Raw genomic sequence first — 22,340 nt, forward strand, 5'->3', positions numbered from 1 at the left:
GTTTTTACCACCAAAGTGGATAACCTCACATTTATCCTCATTATACTGCATCTGCCATGCATTTGCCCATTCACCTAACCTGTCCAAGTCACCTTGCAGCCTCTTAGCATCTTCCTCACAGCTCACACCGCCACCCAGCTTAGTGCCATCTACAAACTTGGAGATATTACACTCAATTTCTTCATCTAAATCATTAATGTATATTGTAAATAGCTGTGGTCCCAGCACTGAGCCCTGCGGCACCCCACTAGTCACTGCCTGCTATTCTGAAAAGGACCCGTTTATCCCGACTCTCTGCTTCCTGACTGCCAACCAGTTCTCTATCCACATCAGTACATTACCTCCAATACCATGTGCTTTAATTTTGCACACCAATCTCGTGTGGGACCTTGTCAAAAGCCCTTTGAAAGTCCAAATAGACCACATCCATTGGTTCTCCCTTGTCCACTCTACTAGTTACATCCTCAAAAAATTCCAGATTTGTCAAGCATGATTTCCCTTTCATAAATCCATGCTGACTTGGACCGATCCTGTCATTGCTTTCCAAATGTGCTGCTATTTCATCATTAATAATTGATTCCAATTATTTCATCTTTAATAATTAAAACAATTCAAAACAGTTTATTAAATATGCATGTATGTGTGTGTTTTATCAGCAGTCATCGGCTAGCCTACAGATCTTACTTAGTTACAACAGATACAATGTTACAATGATGTATAAAAAGGTATACGTCACTTTCCTCTGGCTGGCTGACTGAACACACGGCTTGCTGCAGGTCTCGCTGGACTGCAGCATTTTGCAATCTTTCTCCATTTAAATAATAACTTGCTCTTTCATTTTTCCGCCAAAGTGCATGACCTCACAATTTCCAACATTATACTCCATCTGCCAAATTTTAGCCCACTCACTTAGCCTGTCTACGTTCTTTTGCAGATTTTTTGTGTCCTCACACATTGCTTTTCCTCCCATCTTTGTATCGTCAGCAAATTTGGCTGCATTACACTCGGTCCCTTCCAAGTCGTTAATATAGATTGTAAATAGTTGGGGTCCCAGCACTGATCCCTGCGGCAGCCCACTAGTTACTGATTGCCAACCCGAGAATGAACCATTTATCCTGACTCTCTGTTTTCTGTTAGTTAGTCAATCCTCTATCCATGCTAATATATTACCCCCAACCCCGTGAACTTTTATCTTGTGCAGTAACCTTTTATGTGGCACCTTGTCAAATGCCTTCTGGTAGTCCAAATACACCACAGCCACTGGTTCCCCTTTATCCACCCTGTTCGTTACATCCTCAAAGTATTCCAGCAAATTTGTCAAACATGACTTCCCCTTCATAAATCCATGCTCACTCTGCCTGACCGAATTATGCTTTTCCAAATGTCCTGCTACTGCTTCTTTAATAATGGACTCCAACATTTTCCCAACCACAGATGTTCGGCTAACTGGTCTATAGTTTCCTGCTTTTTGTCTGCCTCCTTTTTAAAATAGGGGCATTACAGTTGGAGTTTACCAATCTGCTGGGACCTCCCCAAAATCTATGGGTCCTGACAACATCCCGGCTGTTGTACTGAAGACTTGTGTTCCAGAATTAGCCTCTAGCCCAGCTGTTCCAGTACAGCAACAACACTGCCATCTATCGACAATGTGGAAAACTGCCCAGGTGTGTCCCGTCCACAAAAAGCAGGACAAATCTAATCTGGCCAATTACTGCCCCATCAGTCTACTCTCAATCATCAACAAAGTGATGGAAGATGTCGTCAACAGTGCTATCAAGCTGCACTTACTCACCAATAACCTGCTCACTGATGCCCAGTTTGGGTTCCGCTAAGACCACTCAACTCCAGACCTCATTACAGCCTTGGACCAAACATGGACAAAAGAGCTGATTTCCAGAGGTGAGGTGAGAGTGACTGTCCTTGACATCAAGGCAGCATTTGATCGAGTGTGACATCAAGGAGCCCTAATAAAACTGAAGTCATTGGGAATTGGAGAAAACTCTCCACTGGCTCGTCATATCTAGCACAAAGGAAGATGGTTGTGGTGGTTGGAGGTCAATCATCACAGCCCCAGGACATCGCTGCATAAGTTCCTCAGGGTAAAGTCCTAGGCCCAACCATCTTCAGTTGCTTCATCAATGACCTTCCTTTCATCATAAGGTCAGAAGTGGGCATGTTCGCTAATGACTGCAATGTTCAGTTCCATTTGCAACTCCTCAGGTAATGGAGCAGTCCATGCCTGCATACAGCAAGACCTGGACAACATTCAGGCTTGGGCTGATTAGTGGCAAGTAACATTCGTGCCACATAAGTGCTAGGCAATGACTATCTCCAACAAGCGAGAGTCTAACCACTACCCCTTGATATTCAACGGCATTACTATCGCCGAATCCCTCACCATCAATATTCTGTGGGTCACCATTGACCTGAAACTTAACTGACCAGCCACATAAAAACAATGGCAAAAAGAGCAGACCAGAGGCTGGGTATTCTGCAGTGAGTGTCTCACCTTCTGACTCCCCAAAGCCTTTCCACCATCTACAAGGCACAAGTCCGGAGTGTGATAGAATACTCTCTACTTGCCTGGATGAGTGCAGCTCTCATGAAGCTCGATACCAGCCACGACAAAGCAGCCCACTTAATTGACACATCATCCACCACCTTAAACATCCACTTCCTCCAACACCGACGTAACGTGCCTGCAGTGTGTACCATCTACAAAATGCACTGCAGCAACTCGCCAAGGCTTCTTCAGCAGCACCTCCCAAACCCATGGCCCCTACCACCTCGAAGGACAAGGAAAGCAAATGCATGGGAACACCACCACCTCCACGTTCCCTCCAAGTCACGCACCATCCTGGCTTGCTGTGTATTTCCAGCATATTTCTGTTTTAATACAAGTTTACTGGTGTTGTTTTCCATTCTTGTCCAGTTTTTCACGTTTAGGTGGAATGGAATGAAATCTGAAATAAAACAGAAAATTCTGGAAATACACAGGTCAGTCAACAGCTGATGAAGGGTACACACCAGAAATATAAATACAGGCAGTAATGTATGGCAGCTAAGCGCTCATCAGGTGCTTCCTTCTCATTGCTGGTGCATTCCAGATATATTTAACTGTACTGATGCTTCAAACCTTTGTGAAGGGAAGGCACGAAGGGAAGGGAAGCCTTATTCTGGGGCCCTAGCAATGCTGATAGCAATTTCAAGTGGGATGTCCCTAAGTGGAATGTCGATTTCTTGCCTGAAAACTGGGCAAAATGCAGATGAATATGAAAGCCAAGAAGTAATGATGAGGCTTTATAAAATCTGAATTAAACCTCAATTAGAGTTGTGTGTGCAGTATTGGGCTCAACACAAAGGATATTGAGGTTTTAGAGAGGAGACAATGCAGATTCACTAGGATGGTCCCTGGTATGTTGTATGAACAAGGATTTGAAAATTTGAGCGTTTTTTTGTTAGAAGAACACAGATTATGAGCTAAATGGCCAACTCGCATCTGACCAAATTGACTCAACATTCACTTTTTTTCCTTGCGCTTGGGAAGTGGCTTGGGATATTGATGAGTATAACCAAATGCAAACTGTAGAAATAGTATTTTAACAATGAACAAATTTTACTTTTCAGCATCTGAAATAATGGCGATTACTTTGTTGTGTTATGATTACTTTTGAGTTATTGTAGATTAAATATTGGGGGTTTGTAAAAGAGAAGGAATATACATTTAAAAGAAGGAAGTTTCAATTTAGTCAAAGCAGCTGATCAGAACCCTTGAGACTGATCAATTTCATTTACTTTTTAATCTCAAATTCTGTGATTAAAGTGTCATCTACAAAACACTTAAAATATTAGCTTGAACTTCCTGCTTAAACAAATGTCTTTAAAATGTACATACATGTTAACTTTATAACACAATAGATCATGTTCACAAGATAAATTTATTAGTAATAAAAGTAAAGAATTTGTACAAATATCTTTACAAAATAATGCACACATATCCAGAATAACTACTTGCTAAACAAAGGAAAAGTAGTTACACTTTTGTCAATTGTATATAAAAAAAAATCACACCATGCATCTGCACAGATGCTATATTAAATCTCTGTACATCAAAGAAGCAAATCTTTAAATGGTCACATTTAAGTTTACTTTGCTATTTCGATCCACTGGTGCACATACTGTATACACTGATTAGGACACTATCTCAAATCCAACATCTCTAGTTAACAAAAAAATGATTGCAAGATATTGCTTGGAATTTAAAATAAGAATCTAAAAATGACAGGTGCTTTTCATCAGAATGGTTACATGATTTACAATATTTGAGAAAAAGCTAAAGAATTATCCAATTTCTAACATTTCCTTTCACGTTGGTAATTTAATCTTTGTTATATTAAATACATTTTAATAGCTTCAGCATATCTTTCACTTGTTTGACTGGCTGAACACACTTCAAGAGTTTTAAATCACGTTAATATGTGATTATGTATACATTTAAATTTGTGTATCAGAGTTTGAGGAAGATTGAGGGAGAAGGAGTTACTCGTTACAGGCTAACCAATCCTTTGCTTTCAGCAATATGTCAGCTTGCTTCAGTCACATTCTCATCTCTCAGTCAGAAAATTGATTTCAAGCTCCATAACAGACATTGAGCTCTTAATCTAGGCTGACACTTCAGTGCAGTTCTGGGTCAGTGCTGGAACTGCCACAGATCCCGTTTTCCTGTTCTTAGTTAAGGATCTTGTGCCGCCATTCAAAGAAGAGCATGGAGTCATTCTGGTTTACCCTGACTGGCATGCTTCCTCCAACCAATTCCACCAAAACAGAATTAACTGGCTGCCATTTTTGCCTACATAACAAACACTGCACTTCAAATAGTAATTCATTATCAGAAGCACTGAATTATGCTGAAGTGATATATGGAAGTGTTATCTCATTTATCATATTAAATGGTCACTATGGTGACATAAATTGTCATTCTGTTTTAGAGAATTATAGATACACGCAAGAGCATTAATTTAACTTGAACTTAACCTTCAAACCACTTAAACCGTTTCACACACATCTCAATGTGAAGGGTACAGTGCTTCATGTTATGAATATCTCCACGAATGAACTAGAATACAAATAACCTTGATATTTAAGTTAATCTTAATTATTACCCATTTATTAAACTAACTCCAACACCCTTGCATTATCACTTTATTTTACAGTGCTCCTGTAGTTTGTGTTTTAGAAAAATATTTGATTAATTTCCTTCAGTTCATCTTTAACTTTTCTTCATTTTTATATTAATACATATAAACCTGTTCATAAGAACATAAGAAATAGGAACAGGAGAGGACCATACGGCCCGTTGAGCCTGCTCTGCCATGTAATACGATCATGGCTGATCCGATCATGGACTCAGGTCCACTTCCTTGTCTGCACCGTTTAAGAAACTGTCTATTTCTGTCTTAAAATGTATTCAATGTCCCAGCTTCCACAGCTCTCTGAGGCAACGAATTCCACAGATTTACAACCCTCTGAGAGAAGAAATTTCTCCTCATCTCAGTTTTAAGTGGGCGGCCCCTTATTCTAAGATTATGCCCTCTAGTTCTAGACTCCCCTATCAGTGGAAACATCCTCACTGCATCCACCTTGTCAATCCCCCTCATAATCTTCTACGTTTCAATAAGATCACCTCTCATTCTTCTGAATTCCAATGAGTAGAGGCCCAACCTACTTGACCTTTCCTCATAAGTCAACCCCTTCATCTTTGGAATCAACCTTGTGAACCTTCTCTGAACTGCCTCCAATGCAAGTATATCCTTTCGTAAATATGGAAACCAAAACTGCACGCAGTATTTCAGGTATGGCCTCACCAATACCCTGTATAACTAGCAAGACTTCCCTGCTTTTATATTCCATCCCCTTTGCAATAAAGGCCAAGATTCCATTGGCCTTCCTGATCACTTGCTGTACCACCATACTAATCTTTTGTGTTTCATGCACAAGTACCCCAGGTCCCGCTGGCATCAGAAGCTTTAACTGGAAGAGAAGCATGCCATCATAACTTGACAGGCAAAACGCAAAGTAATTCAAACCAATTGCTGCTCCTTCACTGAGGTCAAACCCACAACACACATTCTGGGAGGGCAAGGGCAATTCCAATCTTCCCCATTATAAACTACCCCCTTTGTTGCAAAATCAAGGCAATCTGCTCAGCTGCCTCAGTCCACTCCAACCCCTCCAGCTTTCCTGACCAATTCTAACCTGGTTTCGGAGGTGTACCACGCTACAGCTTTTCCTCTAGCCCGACCCCAGCCCTCGTCTGATTAAATTTTTCCACAGGATCGACCTCATGCTTCGTTGACACCTTCGCATCCTACTTCTTGACCAGTCAACTACCCTTCCTCAGTCCAAGACATTAATTGCTCAAATTCCTCAACAACTTCCTCACAAAACCACCAGACTCTCCCACTTCTAAAATAAAAGTCTTACCTCAACCTCCAATTACTACCTCATCGCCATAGCTTCTCTTTCTCTCTACGTTTTTGAAGCATGCCATCACTAACTAAAGCCATTTCCTTTTATGCCTCTTCTGACCCGGGCTCCTCTTCCCACTAGGTTACTCTGGTGGGGAAGCCACGACAGCTTGCCTGCGCAGGCCTTGGGTTAAAACTACTATCCGTGCCAATGACATAACTGAAGCCCAATCTGCATACTTAAAGAAGAACCCTTCCGGCTTCCAGTGGTTGCCCCTCCCATCCCTGCAAGAAGATAATAGGACCTCAATGGATGATGCCCACAAGTAATTTTATCTGCCTGTCTGTACAGTTTCTGCCGGACAGGCAGGGTTAAAATGGCATTTGATGTCTTTGAGCAAAGAGGGGGGGGGTCGAGAGGAGGCGGGGGTATAAACATTAAAATTGGAGCAAATTTTGGCTCATCTGGATCTTAGTATTGGACAGGCAGTTGAAGAATGTAGGAACAGCCTTTGGATTATTGAAGGAGATAGAGAGATTGAGTTGGTTTTCATCAGTGGTATGTGGAATCATCATCATAGGTAGTCCCTCGGAATCCAGTGCATTTGCAGGATCTTGCGGATGGTACTTCTCCAGCGCTTTGAGATGTCTGCTGTATATGATTCACGTCTCTGAGCCATATAGGAGGGCGCGTATCACTACTGCCCTGTAGACCATAAGCTTGATGCCAGATTTGAGGTCCTGGTCTTCGAACACTCTCTTCCTCAGGCTAGTCCAACGCCGATCCCGGAGTCCCTTCGGCCAATCCAACGCCATCCCGGGAGTCCCTTCGGCCAATCCAACGCCGATCCCGGAGTCCCTTCGGCCAGTCCAACGCCATCCCCGGAGTCCCTTCGGCCAATCCAACGCCGATCCCGGAGTCCCTTCGGCCAGTCCAACGCCATCCCCGGAGTCCCTTCGTCCAGTCCAACGCCATCCCCGGAGTCCCTTCGGCCAATCCAACGCCATCCCCGGAGTCCCTTCGTCCAGTCCAACGCCATCCCTGGAGTCCCTTCGTCCAGTCCAACGCCATCCCCGGAGTCCCTTCGTCCAGTCCAACGCCATCCCCGGAGTCCCTTCGGCCGGTTCAACACCGGCCCTGGAGTCCCTTCGGCCAACTCAGAGCTGATCCCGGCGGCGACCAGCAACCCAATCTGTGGAAGCAAAAGTAACTGAAGCAGAGCCACTGTCGGGCACGTGGCAATGGTGGCAGCCACTCTGACTTCTTTCACGACCCCTTGAGAAGCTAAAATGGAGCAGGGCCCCAGTGTCCCTCATCCCCACCCCACATCACACCTCAGATCTCCCACCACCTCTCCTGATGGCGCTGCCCAGTGCCGAGCTTACAGCTCACATCCCATCATAGGCATGTGAAACATGGCTGGGCGGCAGAGGGCCAGACAGCACTGAAGATGATGTAATGTCTATGTGGAGAAAGCCCTCCATTTCTTTAAATTTTCCTCATTCAAAAACATGTTTTAAAACTTAATACATTAAAATTACTTGTCTACCATATAAACAAAGCACTATACAGGCCTTCCGAACAGTATGGCATATTTAAACAACTTGCAAGCTGAACCCGACATTTGCAACTTGGTCTGTCATGTGCTATGCAGTCGGGTTAATTTATTTAAATGTGGCAACAGAGAAATTCATGTTGTAGATTCAATGTCCAAACTATCCCAATTAGAGTCGAGGCTACTAGGAATGTCCATTAGAACACAAACTATATAGAATATTATGCTGAAACTACCGGAAGCCAAGACATGATAACGGCAGACAGCAACATTAAAAAAATCACGTCCCACAAAAAGCGTTTAACACTGTATGTGGTCAGCTTCCGCCCATGACCACGAGCTTTGAACCACTCCACTATTTCACTCAGGCTATGTTCCTGCGGGTTGTACCCGAGTTCTTTTCTAGCCTTCTGTAGGCTGAAGTAATGAGTGACCCCCGTTTTATAGACTTCAGTGCGAGTCAGAAATGGTTGAAAATTATAAATGCGGCCGACAAAAAAATGAACGATTTCGGTGAGAAAGGCAAAGAAATAAATCAGTGTGAGTGGCAGCCGAATTGTGGGGTACTTGTAGCCCAGGCCTTCCACTAATGGTCTGAAAAATTCAAAGTTGTTCACTGGCTTGCCATCAGAGATAAAATAAGCCTGGCCAGCAGCTATGTAATTTTTTCCTCCTGTTAAAGCTTCTGATGCCAGTATGTGTGCAGAAACAAGGTTGTCAACATGGACAAACTCTACCAGACTATCTGCTGCCCCATACACAAACTTGAAGAGCCCATTCTCGATATAATTCACTATTCTTGGAAGGTGCCTCTGCTCGCCAGGTCCATAGATGCCTGCCGGCCGTAGGGCGCAGGTCTGTAAAACACCAGTGCCTTTCTTTAGCTTTGTACCATTTGCATGTAGCACCTCCATCTCTGCTAAAGATTTGGTCCTCGAATAGTGATCTGGATGAAGATGCAGCGGAAGATATGGGAGCGATTCATTCCCATTTTTAATGACTTGGCCCCCAAACACAACATTGTACGTACTTGTGTAAAGTAGTCTTGGTATCCCATTCTTCAGGCAGGCCTGGATCACGTGCTCTGTCCCTTTCACATTGATGTCGTCTATGAGCTTTTTATTTAACTGTTCCCTTCCAGACATGCCATATGAAGCTAAATGGAAAACACAATCTACATTCCTGAACGCACCCTCCACCTCCAGGTAGTTGCAGATATCTCCCTTTATAAAGACTACTGCATCAGGCACTTGCTGTAATGGTTTGTGGATGTCAAAGAGGATCACTTTTATGCCTCTTTTGTGCAGGGTGCAGCCCAATCTGAAACAGAAAAGATAATTGGCAGTATAAAACTATTTCCTTCAAACAGATCATTACATACAATTATAATTTTGTATAATTACATACAATTATTGTACAGAACATGCACAGGCTATTATTTGCTAGTATAAATCGGATTTAAAAACAGGGACAAATTTACCTCAAGCTGGTGTACATTTCAGTATTTTTGTGCATGCATTTTACAAATTCCTATAATTACAAAAGTCAACTTGGTTCAATTGGTAGTACTATCACTTGAGTCAGAAAACTGTGGGTTCAGGCCACACTTCAAGAAATAAGCATTAATCTAAGCTGATGCTTCAGTGCAGTACGGAGAAAGTGCTGCATTGTTAGAGGTGCCAGCTTTTGAATGAGACTGTTCAGGTGGACATAAAATAAATATTTGCATTTATATAGTGCCTTTCACGACCACCAGATGCCCCAAAGCACTTTACAGCCAATTAAGTACTTTTTGAAGTGTAATCACTATTGTAATGTAGAAAACATGGCAGCCAATTTGCGCACAGCAAGTTCCCACAAACAGCAATGTGGTAATGACCGGATAATCTGTTTCTGTTATGTTGATTGAGGGATAAATATTGGCCAGGACACCGGGAATCACTCCTCTGCTCCTCTTCGAAATAGTACCATGGGATCTTTTACGTCCATCTGAGAGGACAGAAGGGGCCTCGGTTTAATGTCTCATCTGAAAGACGACACCTCCGACAATGCAGCACCCCCTCAATACTGCACCGGAGTGGCAGGCTAGAGTTTTGTAATCCCACGACCCTATTTAAAAGAGAGTATGAGCGCTTTTCCAGTGGGCTGGTCAAGATTCATACTCAAGCAACACAGGTTAACTGGTCAATTATCTAATTTGCTTTTTGTGAGACGTCATTGTACGCACATTGGCTGTCCTGTTTACCCCCATAGCAAGTGACTGCACTTCAAAAGTAATTCATTGAATGTGAAACGCTTCGGAATGTCCTGAAGATGTAAACAGTGTGAGACAAGTACTTTCTTTCCACTCCTATGGAAATTTATGGATCAACTATTTGGCAACTTGTTGACCTCACAGCAGAGGTTCTATGGGATTCCCCACTACACTACACTGACTTCAACTGCACATCGAAAAAAGCAAACTTCTTGCCACAGAGATCACAAGATCTTTGTGGGCAGCTTTCTTTGGGGCCAGCGGCGAACGCCTTTACTCCACCGCTGACCGCAAATTCCGGGCCTATGTTAAAACTAGGCAGAATTCAAAGTAAAGAGAGACACAGATCCAGCACAGTTTATCCCTTCCTGGCGGCGCCACCTCACCTGGTATCTTCCTGACTATTCACTACCTCACAGCTCCATGCCTATGCAGGCTTACAGATTGCCTGTGAAGGAGATAATCTGGCTACAAAAAAAAGCCACGGTACACTACAACAGTATCCATCAAAATACTGGGAATCTGCCCAACAAGCTTGAGCCAACCACAAGCATATAACTTTCATCATGGGGTTATTCTAAGGTAGACATTTGATTTCCAAAAGGGTTTGCATTTTGGGAATTCAGAAGGTGTTGTATTATTGTTAAGGTAATTCTAATTTGAGCATATACCCAAGATGTTGTCCAAATTCTAATGTCAATTTATTGGTGTATTAATAATAAATGATTGTTTTCTTTATAAAGCCATGGTTTGTGGTGAAGTTTCTTTAGGAAAAAGAGCCCATTAAGTTAGAAAATAAAATTAAACCATGTGGAGATAAAAAGGCAATTCCCCAAATTAAAGTGTAAAATCACATTTTGTTCCTACAGCTATCCAATTAGTCCCACTCCCCTGCTCTTTCCCCATAGCCCTGTAAATTTCTCCTTTTCAATTATATATCCAATTCCTTTTGCGAGTTACTATTGAATCTGCTTCCAATATCCTTTCATGCAGTGATAATTTCAAAAGCAAAACAAATTCTTGCCAATTTTTTACATCTCTTTCCTGAAAGTTCTGACTTCTTGCTAAGGTTCAGTTTCACAAATTTAGGCTCTCTCCAATACTCCACCTAGGTGGCCATTCTTCATGTACCAGGCTTTTTGACCAAAGGGATACATCACAACAACAATTTGTATTTATATAGCGCCTTTAACATAGTGAAACATCCCAAGATGCTTCACAGGAGTGTTTTAAGACAAAACAAATAAATCTGACACCGAGCCACACAAGAAGAAATGACAGCAGGAGAGGTAGGTTTTAAGGAGCATCTTAAAAGGAGGAAAGAGAGGTAGAGAGGTTTAGGGAGGGAGTTCTAGAGCTTGGGGCCTAGGCAGCTGAAGGCACAGCCACCAATGGTTGAGCAGTTATAATCAGGGATGCTCAAGAGGGCAGAATTTGAGGAGTGCATGCATCTTAGGGTCGTGAGGCTGAAGGAGATTACAGAGATAGAAAGGGGTGAGGCCACGGAGGGATTTGTAAACAAGGATGAGAAATTTGAAACTGAGGCGTCGCGTAACCGGAAGCCAATGTAAGTCAGCGAGCACAGGAGTGATGGATGAGCGGTACTTGGTGCAAGTTAGGACATGGGCTGCCAAGTTTTGGATGACCTCAAGTTTACGTAGGGTAGAATGTGGGAGGCCAGCCAGAAGTGTGTTGGAGTAGTCGAGTCTAGAGGTAACAAAGGCATGGATGAGAGTTTCAGCAGAAGATGAGCTGAGGCAGGGGCGGAGGTGAGCAATGTTACGGAGGTGGAAATAGGCGGTTTTAGCCAAGTTTGAACTTATGCTCATCCAATATCCATATACATATACCTTCAATAGGGGCCGCTGGATAGTAAACAGAAGTGGGTCCCTGGATGACTTTCCCTTCTCTAATCCAAGGATCCGAAAGACAATTATAGAACTCTACCACCATCCTTAATGAGATTAGAACTGGAATTGAACCTAGGACCTTCCTCATCTGTATGGCTCATACTTATTGGACAACTCCTCCTGCATTCACTCTCGCATTCAATTACTCGAACATGAATTAATCCATTCATAAAATCATCAATGCGAGCCATAACTGTAGTGATAAAAGTAGAAACAGATTGTGCAATGTGGCAACAAAATGGGCCTGAAATCTGGAAGAAATAAAAAAGTTAATAAAGAAAAACAGAAAGGAGTTAATCACAATACAAGAACTCACAGATGGTGAGGTAAAACTTAAGCTAATGAGTACAAAACAGATGGTACGTCCTTTATTTCTGACTTGTGTGCTACCATTGCAAGTGCACCAGGAGGACTGTTTACTAGCTGCACGGTGCAATCTTTACCCGCACTGATACCATCGCTGTGTTTAACCGTGCAACTCCAGATTACCGACAAGAAGACAAGTCAAATATCGGAGAGAATTTTGCCAAGATCTTTGATAAGATTGTTGGGTGAACTCAAGAGGTTAATTAATGAAATATGCAGAAGTGTTTGCATCTACATGACATGCATGTATTTTTACCAATAAAACAGATATAGCACATGGTGTTTCAATGTTTCCATCTGGTCTTTATTATTGCTGAACACTAGATTTATTGTTGATCCAGCACTCCGGCCTCTATACTGAATCCAAGAAATGCAAATTTGATCAAATTGAGGTGTATGAATGAAGCATAAGAAAATGATTCTGCTTTATTACGATTGATGCATTGAGTAAGACATTTGCATCTGCCACTGAAGCAAAGGCTGTGTTTTTTTAATATATAAACAGTTGCCTTTTTCTGACTGGACGATCATCACCAGATATCCATTTTAAGTGTAAGGAAACAGTGAGGTATCAACAGAAATGATCTCTAAATGGTTGTTATAAAGCAACAGCATACTTGCAAATCTCAACCAACTATGATTAGGAGTCTGGACAGGCTTATAGCAAAATTAACTGCAACAAGAAAAGAATGTTTTACGACAAATACTGTATTGCGTTTTACAGAGAATATATATTTTCAGCTATAGAAAATGCTGGAAAGACACAACAGTTCAGTTAGCATCTGTAAAGAGAGACAGGTTATGACTTCTTCGGCAATATACTCTTCATCAGAACTGAAGACTGTGAGAAATTCGAGCGAGGTTGCAAAAGTGTGTGTGTGTGGGGGGCTGTGGGGGGGAGGGGCGCAACAACGAGAATGAAGATACATCAGCCACAGAGTTTTTGTTTGTGCATTTTCACCTCACTTTTTGTGCATTCCTTTGCTCTTTTTATATCTGCACATCGTTGCATTGATGACTTTATATTATCTAATGGTGTGTGTTAAGCAATTTATAGGTCTGTTAAATGTTTCAATGATTCAGTGTTACCAGTCACTCCAGTCAGCAGACTTTGCATCCACTATAACCTGGAGAGTACCTTTAGAATCCAATATCTAGTTACACTGCACCATGATCCAGGGGTCTTAACAATAATACTTGTGTGTACTGGATTCTGCATCCTGGCAAGTGCCACCGGGTGCGTTTCTCCCATCTTCCAGAAGGCGAACTGATAAATCTCTAAAACTGGCAAACTGGTTTATCTTACATGAAAGAGCAAAGCGCAGTCTTCTAGTGAATCACAATCCATTTCATGTTGCTTTACCACTCTACTCCTGTTAATGGGATACAGTCACTTCAGGTTGTCCAGTTTTGGTTCATTAATGCTAATAGATTCAGATGGAACAGAAACTTCAGAAGCAAAATGGCATACAACTGCAATTTTGAATTGGGTTTATTATTTTCCATAATTTAAAGGCAATTCCCCACAGAGAAATACCACTGAAAAATGAAGTTATTAACTGCCCCACTTTCGAATAGAATTTTAAGACATTGGTCCTGTGTGTATTTACTATTTAATTCATACTACATAATGATTGCTCTTACCTATATCCTAGATAACCTCCCCCACCAGTAATCAGGATAGTTTCTGTTGCTGAGATTCTTGTTGAGGGTTCCATTCCTTTAGACTAAATGAACGAAAGTGTGGTGAGCTGTTGAAAATAAAATGTAATGACTGCACTGAAGATAAAACCACTTCACAATGTCTAATAGTACCGTTATACTAATGAACAAAGCAATTTATCCAAAATTTGGCTGTTAGATCCATATAAGCCAATCCAAAAAATGTAACCCTATGGAAGTGGTGGTGTTAAAGCTGGCCAGGGACTCCCAGGTGTTGGTGGGGATGTTGCACTTTATCAAGGAGGCTTTGAGGGTATCCTTGAAATGTTTCCTCTGCCCACCTGGGGATCGCTTGCCGTGTAGGAGTTCCGAGTAGAGTGCTTGCTTTGGGAGTCTTGTGTCAGACATGCGGACAATGTGGCCCGCCCAAGGAAGCTGGTTGAGTGTGGTCAGTGCTTCGATGCTGTAGATGTTGGCCTGATCAAGAACACTGACGTTGGTGTGGCTGGTCCCTGGCCAAAGACTGCTCTAAGTCGAGGAAGAGCATCCGGGAGGGCGCTGAGCACCTAGAGCCTCGTCGCCGACAGCATGCAGAAAACAAGCGCAGGCAGCGGAAGGAGTGTGCAGCAAACCAGACTCCCCACCCACTCTTTTCTTCAACAACTGTCTGTCCCACCTGTGACAGAGACTGTAATTCCCGTATTGGACTGTACAGCCACCTGAGAACTCACTTTTAAAGTGGAAGCAAGTCTTCCTCGATTTCGAGGGACTGCCTATGATTATGTTAAAGCTGATAGTCTATCAATTGTGAATGCAAGTAAAATGCAAACTAAAAATCCAACTGATTTGCAACTGTTTCTTTTTATAACAGGAGCAGTAAAAACATTCCTTCAAAGGCATAGAAGCATAGATTGAGATTCAGTAAACATTAATCTGCTTAGAATTATTTTTGTAAATCAGTTTGCACATATGATTAAAAAAGCAATGTTCCAAAAGACAAACATTAAGTAGCCATTTGCTAACATATTAAAAATATTGTGTATAGTACACACTGTAACCATTATACTTACTTCCAGTCACACTTCAGATTTCAAACTTAAAGCGTGTCCTCTGACTAACTGTGAGCAATGCCACGGGAGATCTGTCCAAAACAGAATAAACATGGGTGGTGGAGATCATGTGTATGATTTCTGACAGTAGAAAAAACGATTAGTATTTTCACACACAGGGCTAGAAATTGACCAGCCTTGCGCCTGTTTTGTTGGTGATATTTCGCTTTTTTTGACGGACAAAGGTGTTCATCTAAATTGGCCAACGAAAAAACGCGATATCGCTTTAAACCGTTCGGTGCACCCATATTCTGGATGAAAAAAACCGTCCGAGAAAAGCATGCATTGCAGCCCCAGAAACAGCGATAAATATGAAGACCTGCAAAAACGGTAAGTTAAAGTTTTTATTTTAAAATTCTTTTTCAGCGATTCGCTAGCTAAGTGTCTTGTGAATGTTTTATGATTTTTTATTTTTTGTTGTGTTTTCCCCCCTCCCCGGGGCCTGTCTTTTTAGCGGCAATCGGCCTCGGACTAAAGTTGGCGAGGACTGCGGTTTCCACTGTGAATCCTCGTGCAATGCCGAATTTTACCGTCGAGTGCATTTTTTTTGCCAATTTTAGGTCTTTTTAAAAAAGCAGTATTTTAATGGTACTTTTAGCAAAAACATAGAAAAATAGGTGCAGGAGTAGGCCATTCGGCCCTTTGAGCCTGCACCACCATTCAATAAGATCATGGCTGATCATTTACCTCAGTACCCCTTTCCTGCTTTCTCTCCATACCCCTTGATCCCCTTAGCCGTAAGGGCCATATCTAACTCCCTCTTGAATATATCCAATGAACTGGCATCAACAACTCTCTGCGGCAGGGAATTCCACAGGTTAACAACTCTCTGAGTGAAGAAGTTTCTCCTCAGCTCAGTCCTAAATGGCCTACCCCTTATCCTACGGCTGTGTCCCCTGGCTCTGGACTTCCCCAACATCAGGAACATTCTTCCCGCATCTAACCTGTCCAGTCCCGTCAAAATCTTATATGTTTCTATGAGGTCCCCTCTCATCTTTCTAAACTCTAGTGTATAAAGGCCCAGTGATCCAGTCTCTCCTCATATACCAGTCCAGCCATCCCAGGAATCAGTCTGGTGAACCTTCGCTGCACTCCCTCAATAGCAAGAATATCCTTCCTCAGTTTAGGAGACCAAAACTGAACACAATGTTCCAGGTGAACCCTCACCAAGGCCCTGTACAACTGCAGTAAGGTCTCCCTGCTCCTATACTCAAATCCCCTAGCTATGAAGGCCAACATACCATTTGCCTTTTTCACCACCTGCTGTACCTGCTTGCCAACTTTCAATGACTGATGAACCATGACACCCAGATCTCGTTGCACCTCCCCTTTTCCTAATCTGCCGCCATTCAGATAATATTATGCCTTCGTGTTTTTGCCCCCAAAGTGGATAACCTTACATTTATCCACATTATACTGCATCTGCCATGCATTTGCCCACTCACCTAACCTGTCCAAGTCATCCTGCAGCCTCTTAGCGTCCTCCTCACAGCTCACACCGCCACCCAGTTTAGTGTCATCTGCAAACGGAGATATTACACTCAATTCCTTCATCTAAATCATTAATATATATTGTAGAGCTGGGGACCCAGCACTGAGCCCTGCGGCACTCCACTAGTCACTGTCTGCCATTCTGAAAAGGATCCGTTTATCCCGACTCTCTGCTTCCTGCCTGCCAACCAGTTCTCTATCCACGTCAGTACATTATCCCCAGTACCATGTGCTTTGATTTTGCACACCAATCTCTTGTGTGGGACCTTGTCAAAAGCCTTTTGAGTGTCCAAATACACCACATCCACTGGTTCTCCCTTGTCCACTCTACTAGTTACATCCACAAAAAATTACAGAAGATTCGTCAAGCATAATTTCTCTTTCATAAATCCATGCTGACTTGGACCGATCCTGTCACTGCTTTCCAAATGCGCTGCTATTTCATTCTTAATAATTGATTCCAACATTTTCCCCACTACGGATGTCAGGCTAACCGGTCTATATTTACCCGTTTTCTCTCTCCCTCCCTTTTTAAAAAGTGATGTTACATTAGCTACCCTCCAGTCCATAGGAACTGATCCAGAGTCGATAGACTGTTGGAAAATGATCACCAATGCATCCACTATTTCTAGGGCCACTTCCTTAAGTACTCTGGAATGCAGACTATCAGGCCCCGGGGAGTTATTGGCCTTCAATCTCATCAATTTTCCTAACACAATTTGCCGCCTAATAAGGATATCCTTCAGTTCCTCCTTCTCACTAGACCCTCGGTCCCCTCGTACTTCTGGAAGGTTATTTGTGTCTTCTTTCGTGAAGACAGAACCAAGGTATTTGTTCAATTGGTCTGCCATTTCTTTGCTCCCCATTATAAATTCACCTGAATCTGACTGACAATCTACGTTTGTCTTCACTAATCTTTTTCTCTTCACATATCTATAGAAGCTTTTGCAGTCAGTTTTCATGTTCCCGGCAAACTTCCTCTCGTACTCTATTTTCCCCCTCTTAATTAAACCCTTTGTCCTCCTCTGCTGAATTTTAAATTTCTCCCAGTCCTCAGGTTTGCTGCTTTTTCTGGCCAATTTATATGCCTCTTCCTTGGATTTAACACTATCCTTAATTTCCCTTGTTAGCCACGGTTAAGCCACCTTTCCCGTTTTATTTTTACTCCAGACAGGGATGTATAATTGTTGAAGTTCATCCATGTGATCTTTAAATGTTTGCCATTGCCTATCCATTGTCAACCCTTTAAGTATCATTTGCCAGTCTATTCTAGCCAATTCACGTCTCATACCATCGAAGTTACCTTAAGTTCAGGACCCTAGTTTCTGAATTAACTGTGTCACTCTCCATCTTAATAAAGAATTCTACCATATTATGGTCACTCTTCCCCAAGGGGCCTTGCACAAAAAGATTGCTAATTAGTCCTTGACGAAAAAATACCAGTCACCAAAAGACCAATTTCTAGCCCACAGTATCTGCAGAAGTGACTGAGATCAAGGCCATTTATGGAACTATATGCAGGAAACACTTTTTAATGCTTGCATGTTGTCACATTCAGTGTGCATATAGAAGCCTGAGCCATATCAATGTTTCATTTATAGACATCCCTTCACACGCTTTCCCATTTACTGAAGTACTTGTCTCCATAACCTAACATTTTGTTTTTTTCAAATACCCATCTCAAAATTCAACAAAAAATATTCGCAGGTCACTGCTGCCAAATCATTAATCAGAAAGTATATTACTTGAGGGTTTGTTTTAGTACCGCAGGCAGATGGCAAAGACATCTCGATGCACACAGACCTTATGTCCAAGCCACTCTGAGTTCCAAGAAACCTATTAACAATCGATCACTATAACTCGCAGTGACACCACCGCAAGACCTCATTTAAAATGCACGTCCTGCATTTTCCAAGCAAATCATTACATATTGGTAAATTTTCACTGCAATGACACACCAGTCCTCCTCCGTGCCCATTCAGCTGCTATGTGATCCCATTATACCAATGGAAGTGCAGCACAATAAATCCAGTTACACACACCATTACACTGAAAATAGATGAGGGCTCTGTTACATGTCACAGTAAGCTCTAAAATAAGAAACACCTAGGGCTAGAATTTCCAAACAATCAGCCAGCGCCGAATTGCCGCCCAAAATACTAAGATTCCCAAAATTATCACCGGCGAAAAATTCCAAAAGAAAAAAGAAAAAAATCCACCTAGCGAAAAAAATAGCCCTTACACCTCGATTCTCGATGAAAAAATGGAATCTTGGGCCGATTGGGCGGTTCTTAAAAAAAGGGCGATAATTACTAAAAATTTACACCGAGGCTGCAGGTTGGGCCGAGGAGGAGAAAAACACAAAAAATATTTTATCAAAAAACATAAAATGAAAAAAAATCAGAAAAATATCCTCAGGACTCTTCACTTAAATCACTGCAAGAGAAATTTAAAATAATTAGCAAAAACCCATTTACTTCCCTTTTTTTTTGCAGAACTACTCACCCACCACTCAGCTCCGCTGATTCTCGTGGGCGTTTTTTTTTCAACTTACTTACAGGTCACCACTGAGCCAAAAATCGGGCCATGGCAATCTGTGGACGGTGCACGCCAGCGGTCCGCTCCCCAGCGGTACTTCGAAACCGCCGGCGGAACTCAGCTGGGGAAAATTTCGGCGACCCGGTTCTCGCCCAAAATGGCCAATACCGCCGAGAAACCGGGCGGCGAAGCAATGGAAATAACACAAGACAAGTCAAGGGCCAGAAAAGGCCATTCAACCCACTGATGTTCATCCCTCTAGTACCTTAATTTTTCCATTACAGCATCCACCTGCACTCTGAATGTTCTTAATATTTCTGATCATATTACATTGCCTGGCAGATGATCCCAAACATTTATCTGAGTAAAGAAGCTTTTCCTAATATTGGTTTTAATTATACTTAAATTTACGTCCTCTGGTTCTACTGGCTTAATTTGAATTAATATTTTTTTTCAATATTTTATATACGTACTTTAATAAAGCTCCCCCCCCATTAATTGCTCTTCATTTCCCAATTTGTTACCATCTTCCATTCTGCATTTCTGTCTCCAAGTTTAATTACAAATGCTTCATGCAAAACTTCATCAAAACCTTTTGGAAAGACCAAACCATATATCTAAAGTCATGCTCATTTGGAAAGCTACGAGATCATAGGAGGGTACGGTTTGGGGTATCAATCAATGGGTTGAGGCCTGCTCAGGCTTGCCTGATTGAGAACATAAGAACATAAAAAATAGCAGCAGTAGACCATTCGGCCCATCGAGCATGCTCCTCCATTCAATAAGATCATGGCTGATGATCTACCTCAACTCCACTTTCCTGTACTATCCCCATATTCCTTGATTTCCTTAATATCCAAACATCTATCGATCTCGGTCTTGAATATATTCACCGACTGAGCATCCACAGCCCTTTGGGGTAGAGAATTCCAAAGATTCACCACCCTGAGTGAAGACATTTTTTCTCATCTCAGTCCTAAATGGCCTTAATCTGAGACTGTGACCCTGTTTCTAGACTCCCCAGCCAGTGGAAACATCCTCCCTGCATCTACCCTGTCGAGCCCCTTAATAATTTTGTATGTTTCAATGAGATCACCTCTCATTCTTCTAAACTCTAGAGAATATAGGTCTAGTCACTCAATCTCTCCTTATTGGACAATCCCCCCATCCCAGGAATCAGTCTCGTGAACCTTTGTTGCACACCCTCTATGGCAAGTATATCCTTCCTGAGGTAAGGAGACCAAAACTGTACACAATACTTCAGGTGTGGTCTCGCCACAGTCCTATATAATTGCAGTAAGATATCTTTACTCTTATACTCAAATCCCCTTGTAATAAAGGCCAACATACCAGTTGCTTTCTTAATTGCTTGTTGTACCTGCATGTTAGTTTTCAATAATACAAGGACACCCAGGTTCCTCTGAACACCAACATTGCCCAATCTCTCACCGTTTAAAAAATACTCTGCTTTTCTATTTTTCCCAACAAAGTGGATAACTTCACATTTTTCCACATTATGGCCCCAAGTTTCCACATGATTTGCTCCTGATTTTTAGGAGCAACTGGTGTAGAACGGAGTATCTTAGAAATCGGAATTCTCGTCATTTAGTTTGCTCCAGTTCTAGTCAGTTAGAACAGTTTCACTTTGGAACAGAATTTTTTTTCCAAAAGGGGGCGTGTCTGGCCACTTACGCCTGTTTTCAAAGTTTCGTCAGTGAAAACTTACTCCAAACTAACTTAGAATGGAGTAAGTGAAGATTTTTGTACGCTCGAAAAAACCTTGTCTACACTTTAGAAAATCAGGCGTAGGTTACAAATCAGGCATAGGGAATGGTGGGGGGGTGTTCAAAGGGAAGTTTACAAACATTAAACACTTCAGTTTTACAAATAAAAAGCCATCATCAATAATAAGTGATAAATACATCAATAAATCAACCAATAAATCAATCCAAAAAAATTAATAAGAAATAATTTTTTTTAAAGAAAATCAATAAATAAAACATTTTCTACTTACTGACTGCAGCACCGGGAGCCCTCCAATAGCGTGCTGGGATGCCCCCCTCAGTGTGTCTCTGTCAGTGTCTCTATCTCTCTGTCTGTCTGTGTGTCTCTCATTCTCTGTCTGTCAGTGTCTGTGTTTCTGACAGCGAGGGGAGGGGGGGAGGAGAGGGGGAAGGGGTAGAGGGGGAGGGGGGGAAGGGGTAGAGGGGGAGGGGTAGAGGGGGAGGGGGGGGAGGGGTAGAGGGGGAGGGGGGGAAGGGGTAGAGGGGGAGGGGGGGGAAGGGGTAGAGGGGGAGGGGGGGGAAGGGGTAGAGGGGGAGGGGGGGAAGGGGAGAGGGGGAGGGGAAGGGTGAGAGGGGGAGGGGGGAAGGGGTAGAGGGGGGGAAGGGGTAGAGGGGAGGGGGGAAGGGGTAGAGGGGGAGGAGGGGGGAAGGGGTAGAGGGGGAGGGGGGGAAGGGGTAGAGGGGGAGGGGGAAGGGTGAGGGGGGAGGGGAAGGGGTAGAGGGGAGGGGGAAGGGGTAGAGGGGGAGGGGAGGGAGGGGGAGAGGGAGAGGAGGGAAGGGGAGGGGGAGAGGGGAAGGGGAGGGGGAAGGGGAGGGGGGGAGGGAGAGGGGGAGGGGGAGGGGAGGGGGAGGGGGGAGGAAGAGGGGAGGGAGGGGAGGGGGAGGGGAGGGGGGAGGGAGAGGGAGGGGAGGGAGAGAGGGGAGGAGGGGGAGGGGAGGGGGGGGGAGGGAGAGGGGAGGGAGGTTGGGGGAAGGGAGAGGGGAGAGGGAGGTGGTGGGGGGAGGGGGAGGGAGGAGAGGTGGGTGGGGGGGTGAGGGTGGGGGGAGGAGGGAGGGGGGAGGGGGGGGGAGGGGAGGGGATGGTGGGGAGAGGAGGGTGGGTGATTGTTGAGGTGTTGGTTGGGGTGGTGGTGGGTTTGTTGGTGTTGTTTGTGTGTTGGTGGTGGGTGTGGTGGTTGGGGTTTGGTTGTGTGAGGTGGTTTT

General features: G+C 43.1%; 1 protein-coding gene across 6 annotated transcripts in view; it reads right to left on the minus strand.

Moving 5' to 3' along the window:
- Positions 1-3,919: 3,919 nt before the first annotated feature.
- Positions 3,920-22,340, minus strand: part of sdr42e1 (short chain dehydrogenase/reductase family 42E, member 1) — a 21,588-nt gene continuing 3,167 nt past the window's right edge. For 2 of the 6 annotated variants that reach the window (XM_070898234.1, XM_070898232.1), the window contains exons 2-4: positions 15,286-15,356; positions 14,198-14,304; positions 3,920-9,343 (exon numbers count right to left, since the gene is read on the minus strand). In XM_070898234.1, coding sequence (XP_070754335.1) covers positions 8,245-9,343; positions 14,198-14,271 — 1,173 coding nt within the window. In that variant the 5' untranslated portion in view covers positions 14,272-14,304; positions 15,286-15,356 and the 3' untranslated portion in view covers positions 3,920-8,244. Of the gene's footprint in view, positions 9,344-12,127; positions 12,439-14,197; positions 14,305-15,285; positions 15,357-16,769; positions 16,845-22,340 lie in introns of those variants that run through there. The other 4 variants (XM_070898233.1, XR_011596389.1, XR_011596388.1 and 1 more) reach the window with 4 other exon arrangements.

The sequence above is a fragment of the Pristiophorus japonicus genome, chromosome 13 (assembly GCF_044704955.1).
Source record: "Pristiophorus japonicus isolate sPriJap1 chromosome 13, sPriJap1.hap1, whole genome shotgun sequence".
In the NCBI taxonomy this organism is placed as follows: Eukaryota; Metazoa; Chordata; class Chondrichthyes; family Pristiophoridae; genus Pristiophorus; species Pristiophorus japonicus.